Raw genomic sequence first — 25,473 nt, forward strand, 5'->3', positions numbered from 1 at the left:
GAAAGCGCTGAGAAACTGTCTGAACTGAGCAATGCTGTTTAGAGAACATCTTGCTATAAATCTATTTTTCTCTCCCTCTGTTGCAACAATACAGACACAAGGCAAATATGTACAAGCATGGTGGACAGAGGCATGTAAGCTTCTTCTTTTTTTTTTTTTTCTAATTCCCATTCCTAAAAAAATACAGGATCAGCTTAATGTGTGCTGACCAGCGTTTTCTGATGTTGCCTAAAATAAATTAGAACCACGTTTTTTGGATTTAAACCTATGGCAAGCACAAGTGAAGCAGAGCAGACTGCTTGACTGCAATAGGGCTTTGTACACAGAAGGGGCCAAGCGCACAGACAACCCTGCCCCCAGGGGCCAATCTTATCATTTTAATCGGATATGTTTTTTTGCTTTTTTTTCCATTTTTATTCAGTGGGTCTTTGTTTTTCTTTACACTAATCAACCCCTTATATAATTGGCAGAAAAATACTGGGTTTATAGAACTGATATCGGTTTGAAGCCCCACCTCCTGTCTTTACTAGAAAGTTTTATAAGCAAAACATCTCTTCCTTTACTGCTGTAGTAAAGAAGCAAAGTGAATTGAAACTGATGATATCAATTGGTATCTATAGCTCTAATCCCAAATAAGACTACCCTGGAATCCCACAGACTAATCTTTAAAGGACAACTAACGTGAGAAGAATATATGGAGGCTGCTATCCTTGTTTCCTTTAAAACAAAACTGGCAACCCCGCTGCTCTATTTGGCTGCAGTAGTGTCTGAATCACACCAGAAACAAGCATACAGCTAATCTTGTCATATATGACAATAATGTCAGAAACACCTGATCTATTGCATGTTTGTTCAACATCTATGGCTAAGTGTATTAGAGGCATTGGATCGGCAGTGCAGCCAGGCAACTGGTATTGCTTAAAGGAAATAAATATGGCAGCCTCCATATACCTCTTGCTTTAAGTTAAAGGTTAACTGGTTATCTGTTGCCTGCACTCAGATGTGATTTTCAGTAGCACAGTGTTTACAACCCTTATTCATTATCAGTGAGTGTTGCTACAGTCTAACTGCATAGAAATTGTCATTTACAACCCTGAATTCCTAACCCTTACAGTGCGAAAAAAAGAACACAACCTAGTTCTAATTACGATTGGGCCTATATAAACAAAGGCTTACACACCATGTTATTAGTCACTTTAAGTACACTTTCAAAATATTATAGAGGCAAATATTATAGAGGCAACGCTTCCTCAAAAGGGGATTGATGGTTCATTCCTACTGTCCAGTAGGAATAAATATTTACTAAATAGTAGTAAAGCAATACATTTGACGTAGAAATCAGCTACTGGAGCTCCAAACGGACATCAGATTTCATATGTACTACTTCAGTTTTTTAAAAATCTTTCCTCACCCTGATTTACAACCTGAAATCCTGACAGGAAAAGTACTGTCAGATGTATCTCTGCAGTATGCTTACTTACTAAAAGTTCCCCTGAGCCAGGGAAAATAATGCCTGATCTCCCAGAATGCTCTGGGAGGAGATACCCTCTGGTCTCTGAAGAAGCGGCAGTTGCCGTGAAACGGCTGTAAGGCCGGTATCTCCTCTCTTACTTTGCTGTAATGTCCTTTTGCCTATGCAAACACCAATAAATTTCCTATGTGCATGAGCTGGTGCTCCGACTTCTCTCTCCTATAGGCATACGATCCTGATTCTCGTGAGCACAGTCATAATAGGGGTGAAGCATAGTATATGTCAGCCGACATCTGGTGCCTACCTACCCTACCTCCATACACATTATCCGCATAGCTACACAGCCAAGCCTAAGCTGGGAGGGAGGGGATGCATATCAATATACAGCAATATATAGATATAGGAAGTATTTATAATACTAAAACCATGCTGAAATCAGGAAAATTACTGTAATAGTGGGCATCCTGAATCATTTACTAAATTCTATTTAATGTCACTGCACCGCCTCTGGTACCTGAGATGAAAGGAGAAAAGAATGGTTACTTTCTGCCCTATGCCTTGATAAAGGGGACCCATTAGTGGCCCCGAAACGATCGTCGGCCTTACAGGTCAGATTTATCTGCATGCGTATGTGATGGGACAATAAATTGTGCACATTGTTCCAGCAAAGACTGTGTGCGGACTCCTCTTTTGGATTACAAGAATGGATACTTGCCTGGGGCTTCCAAGTACTCCATCGCTGTCCTCTCAGGAGGCTCGGTTTGTCTGCAGTCTTCCCCGGTAAACGGCTCCAGTCGGCCTAGTCGTGCTGTACTGTGCATGCGTGGCCCGGTCATGCTCCAGACCCTGGGAGTGTTTTGCCCCTGCGCAGTACTACGAGTGCAGGTGCAGAGCGCTCCCGGCAACAGGAGCGTGATGGGAGTGCAGGCGGCCAGGCCGCAGATGTACAGTGAAGCCTGACTGGAGCCTATTAACGGGAGAGATTGCAGACACACTGAGTCCCCTGGTAGAACGTGGAGGGAGCCCACAGAGTACACGGGGCTGGAGGAAGCACCATATAAGCATCAGTTCTTTTCTCCTTTCATCTGAGAGCAATTCCAGCTACGCGACCATTTCTGATGGGAATATGAAGGTAATAGCACCTCAGTCTCTGCCCCTTTCTCAAAATTATGTAAACATGCCTATATTGTGACTGGATGGGTTGTTCCTCCAACAACATGTGCAGCCGGCAACCCCTGTATACAACATAGCTGACATTAACAGCCGGCTCTAATGAAAATGATGACTTTTTATAACGGCCTAGCGGCATTTAATGCTGGACTGGCTACATCGTTAGCATACCCTTTCTGCCACCGGACTCCCACTGTAAAGGAATACTGTAGGGGGTCGTGGGAAAATGAGTTGAACTTACCTGGGGCTTCTAATGGTCCCCCGCAGACATCCTGTGCCCGTGCAGCCACTCACCGATGCTGCGGCCCCGCCTCCGGTTCACTTCTGGAATTTCAGACTTTAAAGTCTAAAAACCACTGCGCCTGCGCGGCCATGTCCTCGCTCCAGCTGACGTAGCCAGGAGCGTACTGCGCAGACCCAGTGTGGGCTGTGCTTGTGCAGTACGCTCCTGGTGACATCAGCGGGAGAGAGGACACGGCAACGCAGGTGCAGTAGTTTTCAGACTTTAAAGTCTGAAATTCCAGAAGTGAACCGGAGTCGGGGCCGGAACATTGGTGAGTGGCTGCACGGGCACCGGACATCTGCAGGGGACCATTAGAAGCCCTGGGTAAGTTCAACTCATTTTCCCCTGACCCCCCTACAGTATTCCTTTAAATACATCACAAATACATTCACCCTGAACGGGAAAGCTCCTTAAAAACCTCTGTGTCAAACATTATGGAAATCACAAGACCCAGGTTCACATAAAACTATATGATACTAGAATACTCGAAAATGGTAAAAAGAATCACTTTACAACACATCACTTATCTTTATACTGAGTGCATTAACTGGTAGAACTGAAAAAAAAGCTTAAAGTGGTTTTATTTATTTATTTTTTTAAATCATCTAAATGCCAGAAAATTAATTGAATTGCCAGCAGGCCTTTGTGCTTTTATGAATATTTAGAGGTTCTTACGTGATCGAGGTGCTTCCATTCTTCTGCCCACTCTCTGTCTGTTAGTCTATGGTCTATCATTTCTTCTTGACGGCCTCCGTGCAACCCTAGACAAAGCAGATGTATAGTCTCACGTAACACTAATTAACACCCTTTTGAAAAATGGATTAAATCTTTCAACAACGGCTTAAACGAAGGGGGGGGGGGGTGATGGTGGTGGAGGTGCAGTGAAATTAATATCATTTTCTATTGGTGGAAAAATAAAATAAAGGATTCCAAAAAAAGAATTGTGATATTGTGTTACTATGGATAAGTATATATATAAAAAAAGCAGCAAAGGCCAGAAAACAATATGCAGCACAAAGGAGACAATAGCAAGACAAGATGTCAGAATGTAGCGAGCTGCAAGCTGTGCAGCAATGGCTGCGCACCACGCATTGTGTGCTCACATCCCGCGGGTCATTGATAAATCTGATTTCCGGAGAAGGAGATAAGCTGCTCTGGCTCGGCTGTCAGGTCTTCTGTGGAGTTCCAAGTGTTTAATTACTACTTTCACAGCAGAAAGCAAATCGTTGTTCTTTCAAGTGTTTTTCTCCTACACTTTAATCAATAGCAAGTGTAATTTATTGAGTTCCATTTTTACAACATTATTTTTTTTTCTCTCTCATTTTGTACTGTAACAATGACCAACGCTCTTTTCTGGTTTTTTACTTATCAGCCGCAAAATCAACAACTTTAAAGGACATCCGAGGTGAAAAAAAAGTGATGAGAAAAACAATTGTATGTATCCTTAGTCTGTTGTGATTTGTTTAGATATCCCTGTACATAGATAAGGTAGAGGCGCTCCACAAGACTATTGGTAAGCTGCTTCTCGTGCAAACACCTTTGCTGCTGTGACCAGGATAGATCCTTTTCACCTCAAAAATAGCCAGCCATGCAATATCACAGCGCCAGGGATTATGTTGATTACAGCCAATCCAATCCACCTCCAGGGATAGCTCTTTCACATCTGCATTCCTCCTATGTGACTCAATGCGCCAAACAGAGAAGCAGAAAGAATGTTCCCTCAGTGGATATATCAACTTTTATTTCTCCATGCAAGGCACATCAATAAAAGATAACAGGTAACTTACATCAGGAGGGTCCCATGCCAGTATAGGACCCCCTCTGGATATATCGCTTCCCACCCTTGTGGTACTCTGAACTTTAGGAAAGCGATCAGCAGTGTCCAGCCCGCTCTCGTCCCTGTTTAGATATCCCACAGTTTTATTTTATATTTAAATCTAGTTTTTAAGTTTTTACTATTTCATTGTCTCTGCACGACACCTTCATTGAAGTATGCCAGAGCTCAAATCTATGAATTATTGATGCTTTTTATCTTTTTCCTGCTCTCAGAAGCCATTTACTGACAGGGAAGTGTCTTATGGCTGTAATTACTTATCAGTGAGGGTCATGCTATAGTCTGACCCAATCAGTCGGTCCCGACCCGGTCAAAAAGTGTCACTTGCATAGCTGATGATTAACTTTTTGAAGCAGAGAAAGAAAAAAAGGAACACGGCCTTGTTTTTTTTGTGCTTGGCACTGTACATACACATGTCTATCTCATCATGTCACATGTCACCTCGGGTGTCCTTTAAAGAGAGACTTCTTGGGGAACAAATAAAAATGGAAAGAAAAAATGGCCGTGTTTAAAAAGTAAATGAATAGCAGGCCGCCACTCTTGCTCGCGGGTCAACGGATCAGATGAGATCTGAAAACTCTCGGTTGAGAATGTAATCAAACCACGAGAGGCCGATTAAAAGACAACTGAAGCTAGAGGAGTATGAAGACTGCCATACTTATTTCCTTTTAAGTAATACCAGTTGCCTGGCAGCCCTGCTGATCCTCTGCTTCTAGTACTTTTAACCATAGACCATGAACAACCATACAGCAGATCAGGTGTTTTTGGCATTATTGTCAGATCTGACAAGATTAGCTGCATGCTTGTTTCTGGTGTTATTCAGACACTACTGCAGCCAAATAGATCAGCAGAACTGCCAGGCAACTGGTATCACTTAAAAGGAAATAAATATAGCAGCCTCTATATTCTTTTCACTTCAGTTGTCCTTTAAGTTGATTTAATCAGATTGTTACTGGAATCTATATAAAGTGGAAGCCTGTAGTTTGGTTGATGGATCTATACTCCATCAGGAAGTACCCCATGGCAGGACAGGTCAGCTATTAAGTCCCATACACACGGGGATCTTTGGGGTACTTCGGTGGCTTGGCAGGTATTGGTACATGATCCCTTTTGTGACAGAGTATAGCCTCCAGGCTATGGGGTAGGGGGGAGAATGAGCCACGTACCACATTATCGTCCCCCACAGCTGAGTTCAGACCAGCATGTGCATGCACATAATTCTGCTTAACACAGTTCATTGCATACACATCTCTGGACACGCATCCATTGACTACATCTCTCAGCATGCATTGAGGCGCTCGAGAGACACTTTCAGGAACTACAAAATGCAGCAGATGCATCCGGTCCAAGAAGAAGATGGCGCATCCCAGTACGAGTGGGGGAGCAGAGGAGCAGCATCCTGTAGGAAAGTAGTGAGGCTCACCTCAATTGGACAGTTCATTACAAACCTCCATTGTGGGGAGGTTCATTGTAAAAGAATATATATATATAATGCTCAGTGTCCTTCAAATACCTTTAACGTGAACCCCAGGTAAAAATAAACTGATGAGATAAACAATAATATTTATCCTCCTCTCCCACTCCTAAAAATGACTTTTTACGTGTTTCATGGTTTTCTTTTATATTTAAACATTTACAAAGTAGATTGATTGTTTTGTTCTCTCTGCTCAGTGACAGCATGTTAAGTGTCCCAGAGTTAAAATACATGAACTATTGTCCTTTTTCTCCTTCTGCTCTCAGAAGCTGTATTCTGCCTGGAAAACTTTTATGGCTGTAATTTGCTTATCAGTGATGTTTACTATATTCCTGATAAGATGTTACTTCCATGTCTAGAAATGAACTCTTCCAGGCAGCAAAATAAAGCAAGTAAAGCAGCCTGGCTATTAATATGTTTTGTACTGCACATACACAAGATTATCTCATCATATCACATGCCACCTTGGGTACACTTTAAGATCATCTTAACGAAGGGGAAATGTAGAAAGACTTCTAGCTCTCTTACCCATAGGTCTGTTTCTGTCCCTGAGGTCCCTGTGGTTGGGGTGTCTGTATGAATCCCTGTAGTGGTGGGCGATTGCCATGTCATCCAAACGATAGTGCTGAGGTGGCGGTGGGGTAGGGTGAGGCAGACCATTGGGTTGGTAGGATAAGCCGTTATTTGGACTGAACCGCTGGCCAGGGCTTATAGTGCATGGCCGCTTGCTAGGATGCTCTGAGTGCAAAGGCTCTCTGTCAAAGCCATTTTCTTTGGTTCTGCAAAACAAAAGAAGGCACATAATAAACTGATTCATCATTAAAGTATTAATATGAGTATCCTTCATGCTTATTAAGAAGGCCCCATTTATTTTTTTTAAATAAACTTTACAACGAAAAATGACCCAATGATTTCATAAAAACAAAACGCTAAAAAATATGTGGATTAAAAAAAAAAATCATGATTGCAGAATGCGTTTGCCACAAGCATGGTCCAAATACACATGTAGATCCTCAGACCACAAACTGAAGAGCGGTAATAAGAAGCCACACTCTTCAGGATAGCCGCCCACCCCTGTAGTCCAATCAAAAGTCACCTGACATCTTTGTATCATGGGAGATCATATTTCTTAAATTGTTCAACAGATTACAATTTTCAGTTTAGCTGTAAATTGAATGGGGGAAAATAGAAGCACGAGGGCTGTCATTGCATGCACTGACCTGCAACAAGGATACCTGATGAAGTTACAGGGTATTAGGCATCACAGATGAACCTATGACCCAAGTTAGTTATTCTGCACAGCTAAACGGCCTAGGCTAAGAAATACCTGGAGCGCGGAGTTACACATCAATATACAGCAAAAATATAGATACTGTATAGAAAGTGTTTTTGATGCTGAAACTAGGATATATATTGTATAAGTGGGTACCCTAAATAATTTACTACATTCCATGCCACTATAGTGCTTCTTTAACCTCCCTGGCGGTATGATTACTTCTGGATTTTAGGGTCTAAAAACGGTGCAATTTTTTCTTATCGCTTTTAGACCCTAAAACCAGAAAAAAACACACCACAGAAAGATCTGCGGCAGCCCAGAACATTACCTTTCCTGTATCCAGTGCTGCAGTTCTCCCTCCGTCCACCAAGTGGTGCTGTACCCACTATAGTGAGATCGCCGGCTGTCATCATGACGACAGAGGTCGATCTCACCAAAGGGATCCAGAGCCTCCAAGGACCGGAAAAAGAATGGCTGCCGGCTTCTGGATCTCGGGGAAGGTAAGTTACAAAGCCTGCTGCATGCGATGCTCTGCATTAACTTCCTGGCGGCTACCAGTAGTCAGCCTCGGGGTTACCGCTCTGAGCTGAAGATTTCTAGCCTGAGCCTGATTCGGGGTAACTGCTAAGGAGGTTAATAAAAAACTACATGGGAGATTTGGGGAGAAAAATGACTCTATAGAATTCTTATGTATATAAAGGCACATCCAAATTAGTATAATCAGGCCGTATAGGAGAAAGAACGATACAGAGCAATGGTTGGTGTAGCAGACAAAGGAGGTGAGTGTTACAATAAACGTGCGAGTTTCTCACTCCCGTGACCTATCCTATATCAATTACTTAGTTATGTTTTCCACTCACATCTCTCTTTTTTTCCCTTTTCTCACTTTTTCTTTTTTCCTCTTTCAGTGACTGATGGCTCCCAGCGTTATTATTGAAACAGATTGATCTTTTTAATGAGCCAGTTTAATAGACACCGAAATCTCACCGTGGCTGCTCATCCGTGTCAGACCATATGCAGCAAGAAAACATTCCGTAAAACATAAAGCTCCACTGTCACACTTGCAAATGTCTCTCAAGCCTCAATCTCCGGCAGCAGCATGGATGTACAATAACATCAGAGTGCTGACACCAAGCAGATTTACTAAATAATATTTTACATTCGCCGCGCATATTTTTTTCACACGTCCTGTTAAACCCACTCTGTTTCAGATGAGAAGAAAGAAAAAAAAAAAACAACTACATACAAACTGGATGTGAATTGGAAAGGCCAACTGAGAATCTGTGCCATAGCTTGTAGATTGTTGAACACCAATGCACCACAACTGACTTGATGGGGCTTGAGAAATTGGTAAAAACCCCAGCAGCTAGATGTGCTAAGCTAGTTTAGACATACTTCAAGACACTAAAAACTGTAATTGCAGCAACACAGACTCTACAAAGTACCGACTTTGGAAGGTGAGCACCCAACGACAATTATAACAAATCAATCAAATCAAAGATGGCTTTCTTGGTATGACCAAGATTCATACAGGCATTGCCAAAGCAGGGGGAAAATGGGGTAGGGGTACAGTGGGTTAGCTTGTGGAAACTTTTAGGTTTATAGTTCATTTATACTCCTCTCAGTCTGTGGCGTGCTGTGATAACAAAAAAATGTGTGTGCTGATTTTTTGGATACATCTACAATAAAGGACTTCGTTTAGGACAACGTGCGGACCTTCCTCCTTTTCCGATAACAAAAAAACTTGCAAACAAACTTGCACCAGTGGGGGGCACATTGCATATATTGAATTATGCTAACCCCAAAAATGCATTTTTATTCCAAGCTGTAATGCAAAAACACAGGACAAACGCAGAGAGGGCTGAACACTTTCACAAGTCAATGAATAATGCAAATTCTTCTTTTTTTTTTTTAATAAAAAAAAACTCTTTGCAATATGGTCTGGAGGAAATTTACATGGAGAAACTGCAGAAAAATCGCTCCTGGTTAAAATTTCTGACATCTCTAATTTCATGCTTGGATAGAGTTGAGTTTTTGCTGATCACCCCAAGAAAGGAGGAAGCAGCGGACTCAGAGGATTGTGCCAGCTCCATAAAAATGCAGCTTCATGTTTTATTAATTAATAAATCAATTTGCCAAAAAACAGAGCCCATTGAGTGATGCTACTGACAGAAGCTGTCTTGTCAGAGAAGAAGAGGGAAAGAAGATAAAAAAAAAATCAAAAACACGGTAACCCACACTAGCCAATAAGCATACATCTTCTATTACTGGGTTGCCCTGAAAACTGGGTGCAGACTATGGTAAGTATGACCAGACATCAGACCGAGAGAACTTCCGAGAGACTGCTCATCCTACCTAATAGGCAAGTGCCTCTGCGTCCATGTCCCTGTGTGTGTGTGTTTTTTTGTGTGCATGTGCAGGGACACAGAGACAATGAGCTGGGGGAATGATATGCGGATGGGGCCAGGAGGGGTGGGCGTGTGTGCAGCGGGTGCATGCGCCAGTGACAGACTTAGAGCCCGTTTTTAAAGTGAATGGGAACAGCATTTTAAAAAATTAGATAGATACTTACCCAAGGAGAGGGAAGGCTCTGGGTCATATAGAGCCTTCTGGCTCCTCTCCTGGTCCCGTCGTTCCGGTGCTGGCTCGCCCGGTAGCAGTATTTTACTAAATTAGTCAAATAATGCTTTACCAGGCTGAAGGAGGCTTCAGAAGTCTTCAGGGAGCCCGAGTGCTCCTGAAGAAGGGCGGCCCTGTACTGCGCCTGTGCAAGCACGCTCTCTTGCACGCTCACGCCTGTGCAGTATGGAGCCGCACGTCTTCGGGAGGACACGGCTCCTGAAGACTTCCAAATACCCTTTCAGCGGGGGATTGAAACGGGGGCGGGGAGCCAGCACAGGATAGAGAGCACCGAGAGAGGAGACGGAAGGCTCTACACAACCCAGAGCCTTCCCTCTCCTTAGGTAAGTATTTGCTTCATTTTTTTTAAAATGCGGTTCCCATTCACTTTCAATGGGCTAAGGTCATTAGTGCACTGTGAAAAATGTCAACACTTTCCTGATTACAAAGCTACTGAAAGGTGAAATATGAAAGAAATGAGAGGAATGAAGGTCAGATATTATCAACCAATAGGGAAGGGAGATATGAGTGCAAGTGCAACCCATTAGGGCCTGAGCCCACTAACGCAGTTGTGCACAGTTGTACGCAGTTGTGTTCGCTTTTCAGCATCTGTAACATTGATGTGTTGCTGAAAAGCGGACACAACTGCGTTAGTGGGCTCAGGCTCTTAGTGTTTCCAACTGCTGCACTTCCAATCATGCCATTCTCCTAATCCAGGCAATGGGCCTGATTCACTAGAGTTCCCCCCAGAGGAATAACACCAGAGAACAGAAGGGATTTAAAAAATATGGCAAGAATTAACAAAAAAAGAGAGCTAGGTGGCAATCATCAGAAATCCTGGTTGGGCCATATTGTGGACTGCTCAAATGTTAGTAACTAAGCAACTTTGCGATGGCAACTATGTACATGCAATAAAAATGCTTGGCAGCCTAAAAAAAGAGGATCTTGCAGTGGGTGCATGCAAGACAGGTGTAAATCCCTATATCAGTAACTACTGCTTTGGCCCAATATGACCCACACGAAAGTCACAACATTTTGCACACAGGTTTTCCCAACCAACCCCACCAAAAAATAAAAAAGGGCTTTAAACTATGGCTGGAATAACACACACGCACGCACACACACACGCACGCACACACACACGCACACACACGCACACGCGCGCACGCACACACACACACACACACACCTTTGGTATCTCAGAGCCTGCTTCCATTAATGGTTTCTAATTTTTCTCTACCTTTTCTTCAGTCCCTTGCTGCTAAGTCACATGTAATACAACTTAGGATATATATATATATATATATATATATATATATATATATATATATATATATATATATATATATATATATATATATATATATATATATATATATATATATATATATATATATATATATATATATATATATATATATATATATATATATATATTACTGAGCTGAGACCGGAGGTACACTTTGATAGTTCTAAAACAAGCATCTATCGTTTGCCTCAAATAGCCCAATTCTGTAGGGAAACTATACAGCGCAACCTATTTAAACAGTACTACCTGTTATCATTCTATTGCCTGTGATCACTCTATTAGTACTGTCTGCGATCACTCTATTAGTATTGTCTGTGATTACTCTATTAGTACTGCCTGTGATCACTCTATTAGTACTGTCTACGATCACTCTATTAGTACTATCTGTGATCACTCTATTAGTACTGTCTCTGATCACTTTATTAGTACTGCCTGTGATCACACTAACAACAACAACAAAACATTTGTAAAGTGCTTTTCTCCCGTAGAACCCAAAGCGCATATGCTTGTCTCAGATCAGTACATAGTGATGTACAGAGGGAAAAGTTATGTGATCATAAATGCCAGACTAAACAGGTGGCTTCTCAGTTTTAATTGAAAGGTGTTCAGGGTTGGAGCGGTCTTGATTAAAAATGTCAAAGCATTCCAAAGGGTAGGGGCAGCATGACAGAAAGCTCTGGCTCCAAAGATTTTTAGTTGGACTCTGGAGGTGACTCTATTTGTACTGTCTCTGATCGCTCTATTTGTACTGCCTGTGATAACACTATTAGTACTGTCTGTGATTTCTCTATTAGCACTGCCTTTGAGCACACTAATGGACAAAACTGACTTTTCTTCATACATTTGTATCCACAGACTGCAGCTCCACTCTATATCCTGCAGGCTTGACAGCCCATTTAGCTGCATTCCTTGATAATTACAATAAAACATATGAAGGCTACAAACATATGTTGGCAGGCACCAGCCTAAAACCACATATATGTTCTGCTGGGACTAAGCAAGAGACATGAAAGTGACTAGACCCAGTAATTATGATGTCTTTTTCCTTTATAACCATATTTTATGCATTATTTTGTTTTGAGTCTGTACATCTTGGAATGTCCTCTGGAAGCCTTTCTGGGGCCAGGCAAGTGGAGCAGCCAGATAAGCCCGATTTTATGAGCATATTACAAATAAAAAATGTATTTAGTCTGCAGCACGATACTAAGACGTGAGAGATGAATTGTTGAATAGTACTTATCTTGTGCTGCGGAACTGCATTTAGCTGAGCTGTAAAAAGGCATTGAAAAGATCCTTGACAGAGCTTTCTAGTCACACAGCACAGTGCAGCTACATTTTACATTTCTTTCTCTGGCAGCTCGCAGGCAAACTGTCAGTACAGAAGCATGGGATATGTCACTGCTGACTTCCTTTCAAAGGTGCAACTTTCAAAGCAACCCCCCAACTCTAGCAGAGTAACTTGAACTATTGCTTACTTGTTTCCCTATGTCGCTGTCACTTATTAGTAGGTAGTGAAAATCTGACAGATCTGTCAGGTTTTGGACTATTCCATCTACTCATGGGGGAGCCTCAGTTATTTCTTTATTTAACCCTTTCGGGACCAACCGCCTAACCCCCCTTAAGGACCAGGCGTTTTTGCTGAAAGGGGGGGGGGGGACGCGTTTGGTGGGGTCAGGCAGCCGGATCCCCTCTGTGGTGTGCTGGGCTGTGTGTCCCCCCCTTTAGCGAGATGCCCTCCCTGCACGCAGCAGCCATTACTCACCTTCCAGGCTCCAGCGATAAGCCGCAATGGACCCCTCTGCTCCGGCCGGCATCTCTGCTCCTACTGCCGCTCAGTTCCGGGTCGCGGCTTGATGACGTCATCAAGCCGGGGCTCGGCGCTGACGTCAGAAGGAGCAGAGATGGTGGCAAGAGCGACGAGGGGCGCCGATCGTCGCGGGAACGGCAGGGAGGTGAGTGGATCCTCTTCTTTCCCCGCTGCCGCTGCAGCTGTCAAATTGATCACTACGATATGCCAGGGATACGCGATGGCTGCTGATTACTGAGGGGAGATGTCAGCTATCATATGACAGCCTAATCTCCCCTCTTGGGTGCGCATGATCGCGTCGGGACGGTTCGTTAGCGCGGACGTTGAATCAACGTCCAGTCAGGACGGCAGCACCCCCTGCTGGACGTAGATTCAACCTACCTTTCTGACTTTCAGTTAATCTGTCTAACTGCCAAAATGCCTACTGTAAGTGACAGCAAAATAGAAAAAAGTTATTAATAAAGCATTCTACTCTGGGAAAAATATACAGAACATGTATGTATTTTAAATTTTACAATTGTAACTCACATGACAACACCATAGCTCAAACATCACACTATCTCTAGATCTCCACTAGGACAGGTTGTATTTATGGGGTACATCTCATCTCGGTGCTAGACAATTCGGTGCATGGTGGACCAAATGAGGGCTCTCCCTGCTGCCGTTAAATACTATGACGACACCATTAGTACGGCCTATGAACACTCTATTAGTACTGCCTGTGATCAATCTTTTAGTGCTGCCTGTGATCACTCTATTAGTACAGTCTCTGATCACTCTATTAGTACGGTCTGTGATTACTCTATTAGTACTGCCTGTGATCACTCTATTAGTACTGCCTGTGATCACTCTATTAGTACTGCCTGTGATCACTCTATTAGTACTGTCTCTGATCACTCTATTAGTACTGTCTGTGATTTCTCTATTAGTACTGTCTGTGATCTCTCTACTAGCACTGCCTGTGATTACTCTATTAGTACTGTCTCTGATCACTCTATTAGCACAGTCTGTGATTACTCTATTAGTACTGCCTGTGATCACTCTATTAGTACTGCCCGTGATCACTCTATTAGTACTGCCTGTGATCACTCTATTAGTACTGTCTGTGCTCAGTCAATCTATTAGTACTGTCTCTGATCCCTCTATTTGTACTTTCTGTGATTACTCTATTAGTACTGCCTGTGATCAATCTTTTAGTACTGTCTCTGATCACTATTAGTACTGTCTGTGATTTCTCTATTAGTGCTGCCTGTGATTACTCTATCAGTACTGCCTGTGATTACTCTATTAGTACTGCCTGTGATCACTCTCTTAGTACTGCCTGTGATCACTCTATTAGTACTGCCTGTGATCACTCTATTAGTACTGTCTGTGCTCAATCTATTAGTACTGTATCTGATCCCTCTATTAGTACTGCCTGTGATCAATCTTTTAGTACTGTCTCTGATCACTCTATTAGTACTGTCTGTGATTTCTCTATTAGTGCTGCCTGTGATTACTCTATCAGTACTGCCTGTGATCACTCTATTAGTACTGCCTGTGATCATTCTATTAGTACTGTCTCTGATCACTCTATTAGTACTGTCTGTGATTACTCTATTAGTACTGTCAGTGATTTCTCTATTAGTACTGCCTGTGATTATTTAATTTTATTTGTTATGTTATTTTCACTACAGTTCCTCTTTGAACACATTAGCACAGTATCAGAATATTGATAGGACAGACGTGGCTGCCTTTACCTATCAGGAGTTCTCCTCTTCCCGTTTTCATTCACATCGAGAAGCAGCTCTGATGAGTCAACAGGTGAGGTGGTGCTCGCATCCAGAAGCAGCTGCTCATGCTGAGCTAAGTATTGGGCTGGGTTCTGCTTGGCCAGTCTTGCGCAGTGCAGAAGTTCCCGCTGCAGCAGAGGCAGATTGGCCTATAAAATATACAAGAAACAGAGAGGGAACAGCTTGTTACAGAATCTGAACTCTGGAAAGCGTGTCATTTTATTTTCAAATCCCCATAACAGTTTGACAGAATCTATAATCGTTCATCTTGCTTGTGCTCCTTACGCCGCGCAAAGCCGCCATCGGTTGCGTAAAATAGCAGAGGCAACATCTGCGCTATTAACGTTAAGGTCATTTAACATGGTAATAGTCTGAGCATTGCTGGCTGTTTAGTGAAAAGCACTAGTATCCGCACATTATGCTGACAACACTCTGCAGCTATGCACATTAACTGTACCATACTACAGCTATGATCAGTTTCTAAAGCGCCAACTAGAGTACACTAGCTGTTGTGATAGAAAGGAGCCCGGATGGGGATACTAAAACAAAATTGATGGGACGCCTCAAAAATGAATGTGTACCTAAAGTGACATGACATACGGTAATAAGAAATGGTCACGTCCGTTTCTGTTTTCTAATACAGCAAGAGGTTAAAAAAAACTTGTGTTGTTATCTATGCAAGAGAGCTTGCTGACAGCTTGTTGAATTCACTTTGGTTTCCTGAACAGTGAATAGAAGTCAACCCAGCTGAGGAACAGTGAGATAACGATTCTACTGATGTTTCACTGCAGGAAAGTTCGAGAGGTCATTAGTATTAGTTCTAAGTCCTTTTTAGCTAAACAAAGCTGAGTGTGGATACTAAACAGCAGCAGACTTTGAAACCCTTGTTAGATAGTATGTTAGATACAATGTGAAAAAGCTGTGTATCCCCAAAAATGTAACAAAATAAATAAAGTACCTTCAATTTGTCAGGTTTTTTTTCTTGTTCTATAGGACAGGCTTCGAAGAACTCTGCAGACAACATGTCTTTCTGAATCCCAGCCTGGAAGCACTGACCGCAATCCGCAACAAACCGAGCGAAGGTATAGTGAGCATCTCAATCTTTACTTTTAAAAGATAACAGCTATTTTGTCCCCTTGTAAACAGCCACTCAACACTAACTGTGCCATATTCATGTGATCTCTACTAACTGGTATAATACATTATAACAGGCACTTAACACCACCTCCCCCGCAAAAATGTCATGGGGCCCAGTGGGATCCAAAATCCTCCTGCCGTACCCGACCGCCCCACTCACCCACTCCGCCCGACACCATTGCAGAGTAGCGCAGGGGTTGGAATTAATACTTACTTGCTCCAGTGCCACGGGCCTCCTCCATGCATCAAAGCTGCACAGTCTCTGTTGCTATTTGCCAGCTCAGGGTCACGTGATCATGCATCAATCATGTGATCAAGAGTCGGAGAATGGCAGCAGAGAGTGTGTGGCTGTTATGCATGGAAGAGACTTGCAGCACTTAAGCAGGTATTATACCTGTTTCTTTCACTACTCTGCATGCGGAAAGATAGGAGTGCCCCCTCCTCCCCTGTTGGGATCACTGGGCTATTGTTACACCCCTTGTCAGATATGAAAGAAACTTATTAGAAATAACACTTATCTACTTACGGACCGCGTTGACTGAAAACGACGCCCTGTTTTGATGGCTATCTGGCCACCTGGGCGAAGATTACAACTCACCACCGCTGCGCGCATCCGCCGTTTTCGTCGCTCCCGCCGATCTCGCTGCTGAATCCTCGCCGTCTCCCATCGCAGCTCACTTGCTCTGCCTGTCTCTACAACGGCAGAGCCCTGTGAGCGGATCAGGAGCTGATTTCATTGGCTCCTGGCCCTGTCCTTCAATGCAAGCAGCTCCCATTGGCTTACATTGAAAGACAGGGCCAGGAGTCAATGAAAGTGGCTCCTGATCCGCTCACAGGAACTCTGCCATCATAGAGATGACAGAGTGGGTGGCCCAGGCTGTGGTGATGACAATTGCGGTGGGTATGTGTGGCGATTCGTCGGGATTCTGCCGTTTCTGTACCAGCGGTCTCTGGTCCTTAAGGGGGCAGAGACCGCTGGTACTTAAGTGGTTAAAGCGCCCGTGTAGTCAATCACTGTCCACCTATCTGGCAGTAAGGCTGTAGTATACAGTACAGTATACAACCTCATTACTTCAGCAGCACTGGCAGCGGTCACACATGGGGCTCTGTTGACCAAAGCTGGACCAGAATCTAACTATTATTTGACTACTATCTCCCACCTCCTCCCCATATGATTGCTGCCTGGCCTCAGTACTGGTGCAGAGGCCTGGCAATGCTGTCACTGGGCTTCTGAACAAGGAGGACCTGACAAAAGCCTGCAAATGCTGAGGTTTAATTGACCTTGGTGAAAACAGCCAGTGCTGCTGTGATAGTAAGTTTGCATTCTACACAGCCTTATTGCCAGATAGAGAGGTAGACAACCACTATAGGTTTCCCTCAAAGGGTAACTGTCAGGCATAAAATCAATTCTTTATTTTTATCTGGTAAACAAGTAAAAAGGATGCTAACCAGGCAATCCAAAAGTTAAAACCACTATTACTTTTCTTGTTGATAAATGATCATTCCCCGGTTTACCTGACTCTTATTTGGTACATTGCCGCACAAAGGAAGTTGCAGGGCATGCTGGGTTGTCCTTTTTTGCTTCTCTACTTTCCCCTAAGACTTAACTAATGCAGCTTGATTGGGTGAAGCCCCTTTCCCTCCTGTTTTCCCCTCCCACATCTCTGTTCATCTCTGATTGGCCAATATTTCTCATACTGAGACAATGCTCTTTCTATAGTGGAGGGCGGGCAATGCATACACTCAGGCAGAGGAGTGTAAGGGAGGAAATTACATCAGAATTGGCTTCAAAATAGCCACAGTTAAAATGAGAAAAGCTAAGAAGGATTTTTTTTTACTGTAGAAAAATCACTAAAATCAAAACGTGGACAGTGCAATACATATGCTATGTAAGTAGAGCAAATATTTATCTACCTATATATGTGTTTTTTTTCTGAGATAGTATGGCTGACAGCTCCTCTTTAAACAGAAACTCAAAGGCATTATTACTGTATGTGACAGTTATTTGCAAGGGAAGAAACAAAAGCAATAAAGTCAGGAACTAAAATAGATAGCCTCAGAGCGGGTCCTCAATCTCACACAACTAACATGCACAAAGTATATGCAGTTAAAGTGCTGAGGAAGGCAGCCAGCAGTCTATAACTTTACCAACTGCAAATACATTTCCAACAAGTGCTGTAGCAAACAATGGAGGTTGTGCGCACATGACAGATCCTCTTTGAAAGAGAACCATCCCTCATTCTCTCTGACAATGTCTGTTCAATCATTTCCCAAGAACAGTGATGCTGACAGGTGAAGATGTTATCCCGTGCAAATCCGATAATATTTCACAGACACCAGATAGGCTGCAGCATTATACTAAGAAAATGCATTTATTTGTGCGGCCTCACGGAGAACAAATTCCTGAATAATAATCAGGAAAAATGACTAACATGTTGGCCATGTTGTGTGCAGATGACGTTTGACAAAGGATAGCTGGATGGGGGCCAGGACCAACCGCTGTACACTCACTACACAGCAGCGCCTTCCACTTGAACCCACAATCTAATGCTAACCATTACTAACTGTGAGACTACATTACATCACTTTATATCAGCATTTATTGGGGCCCTTTCACACTATGTGCTACGCTGTCAGTTTTGAAGCCCTGCACATGGGGAGCAATTCGCTAGGGAACACATGCATGAAAGAGCCCTTATGATTATTAACCTCTTGAGGACTGCAGTTCTAAACCCCCCTAGTGACCAGGCCATTTTTAGCAAGATAGGCCCTGCAGCCTTAAGACCAAGCTGCAGGGCCGCACAACACAGCACACAAGTGATCCCCCTTCCTTTTCTCAGAGCTCTGTTGGTGGGGTCTGAACGCCCCTCCATTGTTTATTTTTATTTGTATAAATATTATTGTTCCTGTTTTTTCATTAAAAAAACTGTTTCTTTAAATATATCCCCACCCTCCCTCCCTCCCTCCCCACAGCCAGCCAATGATGGCGATCAGCTGTCAAAGGCTTCTGCCTATGAGAGCCGATTGCTCTCTTGTCCCCCAGGGGGACAGCAGTGCAGCGCTGCTGCTGATCGCAGCGCTGCACCATGTAAATAGACGGCGCTCACGCCGTCTAACAGTCTCCCGAGCTGCAATAGCCGCTCGGAGACTGAAAGCGTGACGCGGTCGGCAGGTGGTTAAAGTAAGACCTATTTAAGTGAAAACAAACTGATGAGATAAATAAATTATATCAATCCTCCTATTTCTAAAAAAAATGATGTTTAGATGTCCCACAGTTTTATGTTATGCTAAAAAACTTAAAAAAGTAGATTTATTGTTTTGTCTCAGCTCAATGACAGACTTTCCCATGTCTCAGAGAGCTAAAATGTATGAACTATTGACCTTTTTACATTCAGTTCCGGGTCAAAGAGAGCACTACCTGTTTGTCTGCATGCACAAAATCGCAAAACAATGGCGCATACAGAAATTGGAAATTGCTCTAAAAATGCCAGGAATCGCTTAACAAAATAGCTTACGAAAGCGCTTAATGCTTGGGGTCTGTAGTGTGAACTGGGCCTAACTATGACCATTTCTAAGGCTTATTTCACACTGGGGTGTTGCGGTGTAATGTACATATAATGCATTCAAAAACAACCTTTGCGGTGGCATGGGATGTAACTAAGCAACTACCAATCGCAATACACAGCAACGCCCCCCCAAAAAGCCTTTTGGAGATTACTGTTGCAGCGTGCGGTAATCTCCCTTCTGGCTACAGGCCAAGCAGGAAGTGAGGCTCTTTAGTGCTCACTTCCTGTGGCCAAAATAAAAATTGTGCGGAAGTGTATTGAAAAAATAAGCTTCCGCGCATGCGCACCGCAACGCTCATGCCACACAATTTTAAAAAATATGCGTTGCCATAGACTTACATGACTTCCGGTTCGCCGCACGTCACCACGATTGCTGGCCACTAACGTGCTGCTGCTCCTGTGTCGGTAAACTGGAGACTTCCGGCGCATCGCACAGGTATGAAATGCCCCATAGACTTTCATTGGCCTAGCGTTACCCTGCGACAAAACAGGGTAACTCAGCGCGCCAGTGTGAAAGAGGAATCACTGACTAGCATCGTGCACGTCAACATGTTACATCACAGCTCAACCGTCCATTGATTTTGAATTTCACCGCCCAATGGTACGCAAAACTGCCCGTTACAACGCAACGCATCAGTGTGAAAGTACCCAGATCCTGGTCTCATTTTGTTACACAACAGGTTCACTTTACCATCCTTGCAATATGTTATGCATGTAACAGCCATTAGAAGTAACGAACCAACAAAAACAAGAATATATCTTGATATCATTTTAAAAATGAATTAGCGCTTTTCATCTTTACAGCTCAGGAACATCAGAGCAACCGCTACTGACAAATGTAAAAGTAACGATGACACGGGCGGACTGTTTTTTGGCGTTTTTGTTTTTAATTCAGCAATTCTATAAACATCTTCTTTCAATTTAAAAAAAAATGGTAATACAAAGCAATTTTGTTTGTTCTAGTTCTGGTGCCAGATTAGGTAATTAGGATGGTGTCTAATATCCTTCCAGTAAATGTTTCTCCATAAACGTAGAATGGAATCGCGGGTCTGCGGGTTGCATTAGCTTAATGAAAACAAGATTTGAATGCATATTGTTACAGCTGCGTTTGAATGCACTTATTAAGGCCCCGTGCTCCCACAACCATATGGTTTTTGTCATTAATGTCTCCTTTGAGGAAAAGCACTAAAATTAGAAAAAAAAAGTTGCATCTTTGATTCCAGTGATCCAAAGTAAATGATATGGCGGCCATATGGCGCACAGCTCCGATGGAAGAATGTGTAAGTGTCCTTGTAAGCTTTTTCTCCTTTTTTTTTTAATTTTTGTGGCAGCCAATTTGACCCTGAAGAGAAACATATTTTTTTTCTTTTTTTTTTTACAAAGCAAAGAAACCATTTGTATTCACAGAGGAAATGATGTTAACATGATGAAATTCGTAAAGAAAGCACGCTTTTATGAAGCCAGGATGATGATTATTTAAAAAAAACATTCCTGTTTTAATATTTTAAGCGTGCTGCTAAGAGGGAAGATTGTGTTTCCAAATACGGACAGATAAGGGGGAGGGGGGAACATGTCTTGTTTATGGCAGCCAATCGCATCGTCGTTTTCCAAAATGTACAAGACCGCTGTGATGTGATTGGTTGCTACTAGCTCGTGCTGTCTACACATGAGCCAATCCATGGGTAATCTTTTTTCAGACAACCGTTCAGTATGAGTGTACGGCGGTGATTCCTATCAATGTTTTGTTCTTAAAGAGTAAATTATAAATTACAGTTTGCTTTAAACCTAAGAAGTTGCCAAGATATATTAAATCACACATAATAAAGTATGATTTTTTTCACCCCCAGGGTCCTTATCACACATATGGTCTTGCAATCCCAGCCTCCTGTCTGAAATTGGGCCGGGGCATTTTTTTTCTCTCCTAAAGATAGACGCAAAGGATGCTGGGGGATTGATGTCATAACTGCCAGGAACTGTATGGGGAGGTAGAATGCCACTAGACACCCCAGAATTGTATAGGGGAGGGAAGGGGGGGGTCATTGGACACCAGGGAACTTTATAAAGGAGGGAGGTGGCCACTAGACATTGAGGTTGGCCCCCCACGTGGTCCCAGTTTTCAAATTTGACCCATTTTGTATCTTTTTGAGTTTGATACTCCTGCTGTCCCCTCTCGGTGTCCTCGATCCAACGCTGTTACCCCCGTTGCATATATGCGACTAACTGGTCTAATACACCTTTAGGACACAGAGCCTTCCCTCTCCTTAGGTGATTATCTGACTTTTTCCCCTAACTACAGATTTGCTTTAAAAACATAAAATATAATAATAATACCAGTGAGATGTCCGTTGGTCATTAACCACCCTTGAAGCGCATCTGAACAATCTACATCTACATGTAGATATCTACATCTACTCAAAAACTATACAGTAGCTTTAGAAGCTAAATACCTCTACTAAAAGCTTGGCAATGCGCAGTATAGGCTTTTTTTTTTTAATTATATATCACATTTTATGTTTTTCAGACAGCATAATGAATACAATTATACACACAGTAAGCATGGAATGCCTAATCATTTACAGAGACCTGACCATCATCTTCATAAAGCAGGACCCACAAAGCATCACTTCATGATAGTAGGCATGGCCTTGAGAGCCAGACATGCATGCAGGACCACACCTGGGTGTGTTTCTAAAAGGGAACTGTATAGGGAAGGGAGGGATGACCACTAAACACCAGGGAATTGTATAGGGGAGGGAAGGGCGACCACTAAACACCAGGGAACTGTATAAGGAAGGGAGGGATGACCACTAAACACCAGGGAAATGTATAGGGGAGGGAAGGGCGACCACTAAACACCAGGGAACTGTATAGGGGAGGGAGAGAGGACCACTAGACACCAGGGAACTGTATAGGGGAGGGAAGGGCGACCACTAAACACCAGAGAACTGTATAGGGGAGGGAGAGAGGACCACTAGACACCAGGGATCTGTATAGTGGAGGGAGGGAACACTAAACACTAGGGAACTATATGGGGAGGTAGAGGGCCACTAGAGACCCCAGGACTGTATAGGGGAGGAAAGCGGGGTGTGGGCGTTAGATACGAAAGAACTTTATGAGTGAGGTAAGTGGCCACTAGACGTTGAGGCTATACACACAGCAAGCATGGCATGTCTATTTAATTACAGTACAGAGACCTAACCATCATCTTTGTAAAGCAAGACCCACAAAGCATCACTTCAAGATAGTAGGCGGTGCCATGCAAATCATTCCTATATGCTCCTGGGAGCCAGACGTGCATCCAGGACCACTAGCTGAAGATGCCCCTTTTTGCTTAGACCTCCCCTCTAAGTAATAAGAGCAAGCAGCAAGTGTCAGTGCTGCAGGCATAATAAGCACAGTATTTCTATCTTTTAGCTATAGTCTCTCGTGCAGAGAAGGGCTGACCCGTCCTAAATTATTCACCCATGGCTCTTTCACACCCCGCAGCCTTGTATAACACAAAGAAAAGCTGCGGGGCAGAGAGTCGCCCAGATAAATACGCCCATCTCAGTGCACCGCTTACACCTCAGCTTCATTTTCCATTTTTTCCCTTAAAAAGCAAAGCAGTAAAACACACATTTGTGACCTAGCAACAATAAGGTTTGAAATCATTTCCAGACCGATGAACCATGCAATACCTTCAAAAATGGGATGACAAAGGGTCGCAGTGGAAAGTTGGTTGCTTCTTGCAGTTTGGAATGAAATTCTTCAATTGTCAGCGTAGAATTCTGTTAGATGGTGAAAAAGAAGGGGAAGGGAGAGAAAAAGGCAGTTTACTGGATTGCCACCACTTTGAAAAGGTTAGCAAATGCAAAAGCATCGTATCAGAGAAGTCCCAATCTGTCAGCACTTAAAGGATGCAGGAGGTGACATGTGGCAGGATGAGATAGACATGTGTATGTACAGTGCCAGGTGCACAAATAACTATGCTGTGTTCCTTTTTTTTCTTTCTTGGCCTGAAAGAGTTAAAGGGAACCTAAACTGAGAAGGATATGGATTGTTTTCCTTTTAAAATAATACCAGTTGCCTGGCTCTCCTGCTGATCCTGTGTCTCTAATACTTTCAGCCGCAGCCCCTGAACAAGCATGCAGATCGGGTGCTCTGACTGAAGTCAGACTGGATTAGCTGCATGCTTGTTTCAGGTCTGTGATTCAGCCTCTACTGCAGCCAAAGAGATCAGCAGGACAGCCAGGCAACTTGTATTGTTTAAAGGGAAACATCCATATTCCTCTCAGTTTAGGCTCCCTTTAAAGTGGGCCTAAACTCTTGCACTGGACAGAAGGAAAACAGAGAAATGCACCCTGTATATATTTAGAGAGTTTAGCCTGTCTAATCCCCCCTCATCTGTGTCTAATCACAAGTTGTAATTTGATCTCTCCACTGTGTCAGCTGACTGCCACCCCCTGCTCTACTTACCTGGGGCTTCCTCCAGCCCCTTGCAGATGACATGTCCCATGCCGCAGCTCAGTGCTCAGCCACTTGCTCAGGGTCCCCGCCGTCCAAGTTGTCCGCGGTGTACTGCGTTAACGTTTTTATTGTACTGTGTATGGGCACCTTTAGTTAAAGGGGAACTGAAGTAAGAGGTATACGGAGGCTGCCATATTTATTTCCTTTTAATCAATACCAGTTGCCTGGCAGCCCTGCTGGTCTATTTCTCTGCAGTAGTATCTGAATAACACCAGAAACAAGCATGCAGCTAGTCTTGTCAGATCTGACTTTAAAGTCTGAAACACCTGATATGCTGCATGCTTGTTCAGGGGCTATGGCCAATAGTATTAGAGGCAGAGGATCAGCAGGGCTGCCAGGCAACTGGTATTGCTTAAAAGGAAATAAACATGGCAGCCTCCATATACCTCTCTCTTCAGTTCCCCTTTAAAGTTCCTCTTTAGCATCACTGTGGCTCTAAAAGCCTAAAATAAATCCATACTACATACAGAAAGCAGTGTAACTTGCATACATACAAGATGCGCAGTAAATGTTGGCCTGTATGATTTTGTGAAAATAAACGTTAGTTCTGCTTGAAGGAGAAAGTCTGCCATCATCGTGCCCATATCTCTATCACGAAGGGTTCACTTTAAGACGCATTTCTACGTGCATTCCGCGTCGCCATCACCGACGTCTCTATTTTCTTTAAGAATACAAAAATAAATCAAAGCCTTAAAAAAAGTTAATGCAATTGCGATTATCTTGCTACTTATCGCCTGTTAATTCTATTTTCTTTGCATCGTTGAAATATGTTATCTGATGAAAGGAGATTTATAGAGCATAAATCTGTCAGCACATCATTCTGCTATTCACAGGCGAGAATGTACCTTGGACACAATGCAGAGCAGAACGCCGATTCTACAATTTAAAAAAGAGCGTATTGCAGTAACATTGTACGGTAACGTCTCCTTCCTCCACCACAAGCAACTCTGAAAAGGTTGAACTGCCGATAACGCAGCTACGTTCATTTATTTTCTATTAACATTAATTATCCTTTTAATTGTAACTAAGCTTTTTATTTATGTTTCAAGGATTTCATTGAAGATAAGTGCTTAACTATGAATGTGACAAGCCATATGCAGCAGATTATTCTCTCTGCCAGATACTCTGAGCACTTACTGTATATTGAAATGTGACTGGCCCAATAAGAGAAATGTAAATTACGATTATTATTATTATTATTTAGTAGTTACATAGGGCTGACATCTTCCACAGTGCTGTACAGAGTACA

At 42.9% G+C, this 25,473-nt stretch overlaps 1 protein-coding gene and 1 long non-coding RNA gene across 9 annotated transcripts in view; one reads left to right on the plus strand and one right to left on the minus strand.

Moving 5' to 3' along the window:
* RUNX1T1 (RUNX1 partner transcriptional co-repressor 1) overlaps window positions 1–25,473 on the minus strand; it is a 205,417-nt gene that overhangs the window by 32,971 nt on the left and 146,973 nt on the right. For all 8 annotated transcript variants that reach the window (XM_068237633.1, XM_068237639.1, XM_068237636.1 and 5 more), the window contains exons 4-7: window positions 23,396–23,485; window positions 14,983–15,164; window positions 6,761–7,011; window positions 3,600–3,685 (exon numbers count right to left, since the gene is read on the minus strand). In XM_068237633.1, the coding sequence (XP_068093734.1) occupies window positions 3,600–3,685; window positions 6,761–7,011; window positions 14,983–15,164; window positions 23,396–23,485 (609 nt within the window). The remainder of the gene's footprint in view (window positions 1–3,599; window positions 3,686–6,760; window positions 7,012–14,982; window positions 15,165–23,395; window positions 23,486–25,473) is intronic.
* On the plus strand, window positions 13,664–25,248 carry LOC137519035 (uncharacterized). Its single transcript, XR_011020946.1, has 4 exons — window positions 13,664–13,738; window positions 14,920–15,046; window positions 16,009–16,097; window positions 25,058–25,248. It is a non-coding gene; the product is annotated as an uncharacterized lncRNA (long non-coding RNA).

Source organism: Hyperolius riggenbachi, chromosome 5 (genome assembly GCF_040937935.1).
Source record: "Hyperolius riggenbachi isolate aHypRig1 chromosome 5, aHypRig1.pri, whole genome shotgun sequence".
NCBI classification, from domain to species: domain Eukaryota; kingdom Metazoa; phylum Chordata; class Amphibia; order Anura; family Hyperoliidae; genus Hyperolius; species Hyperolius riggenbachi.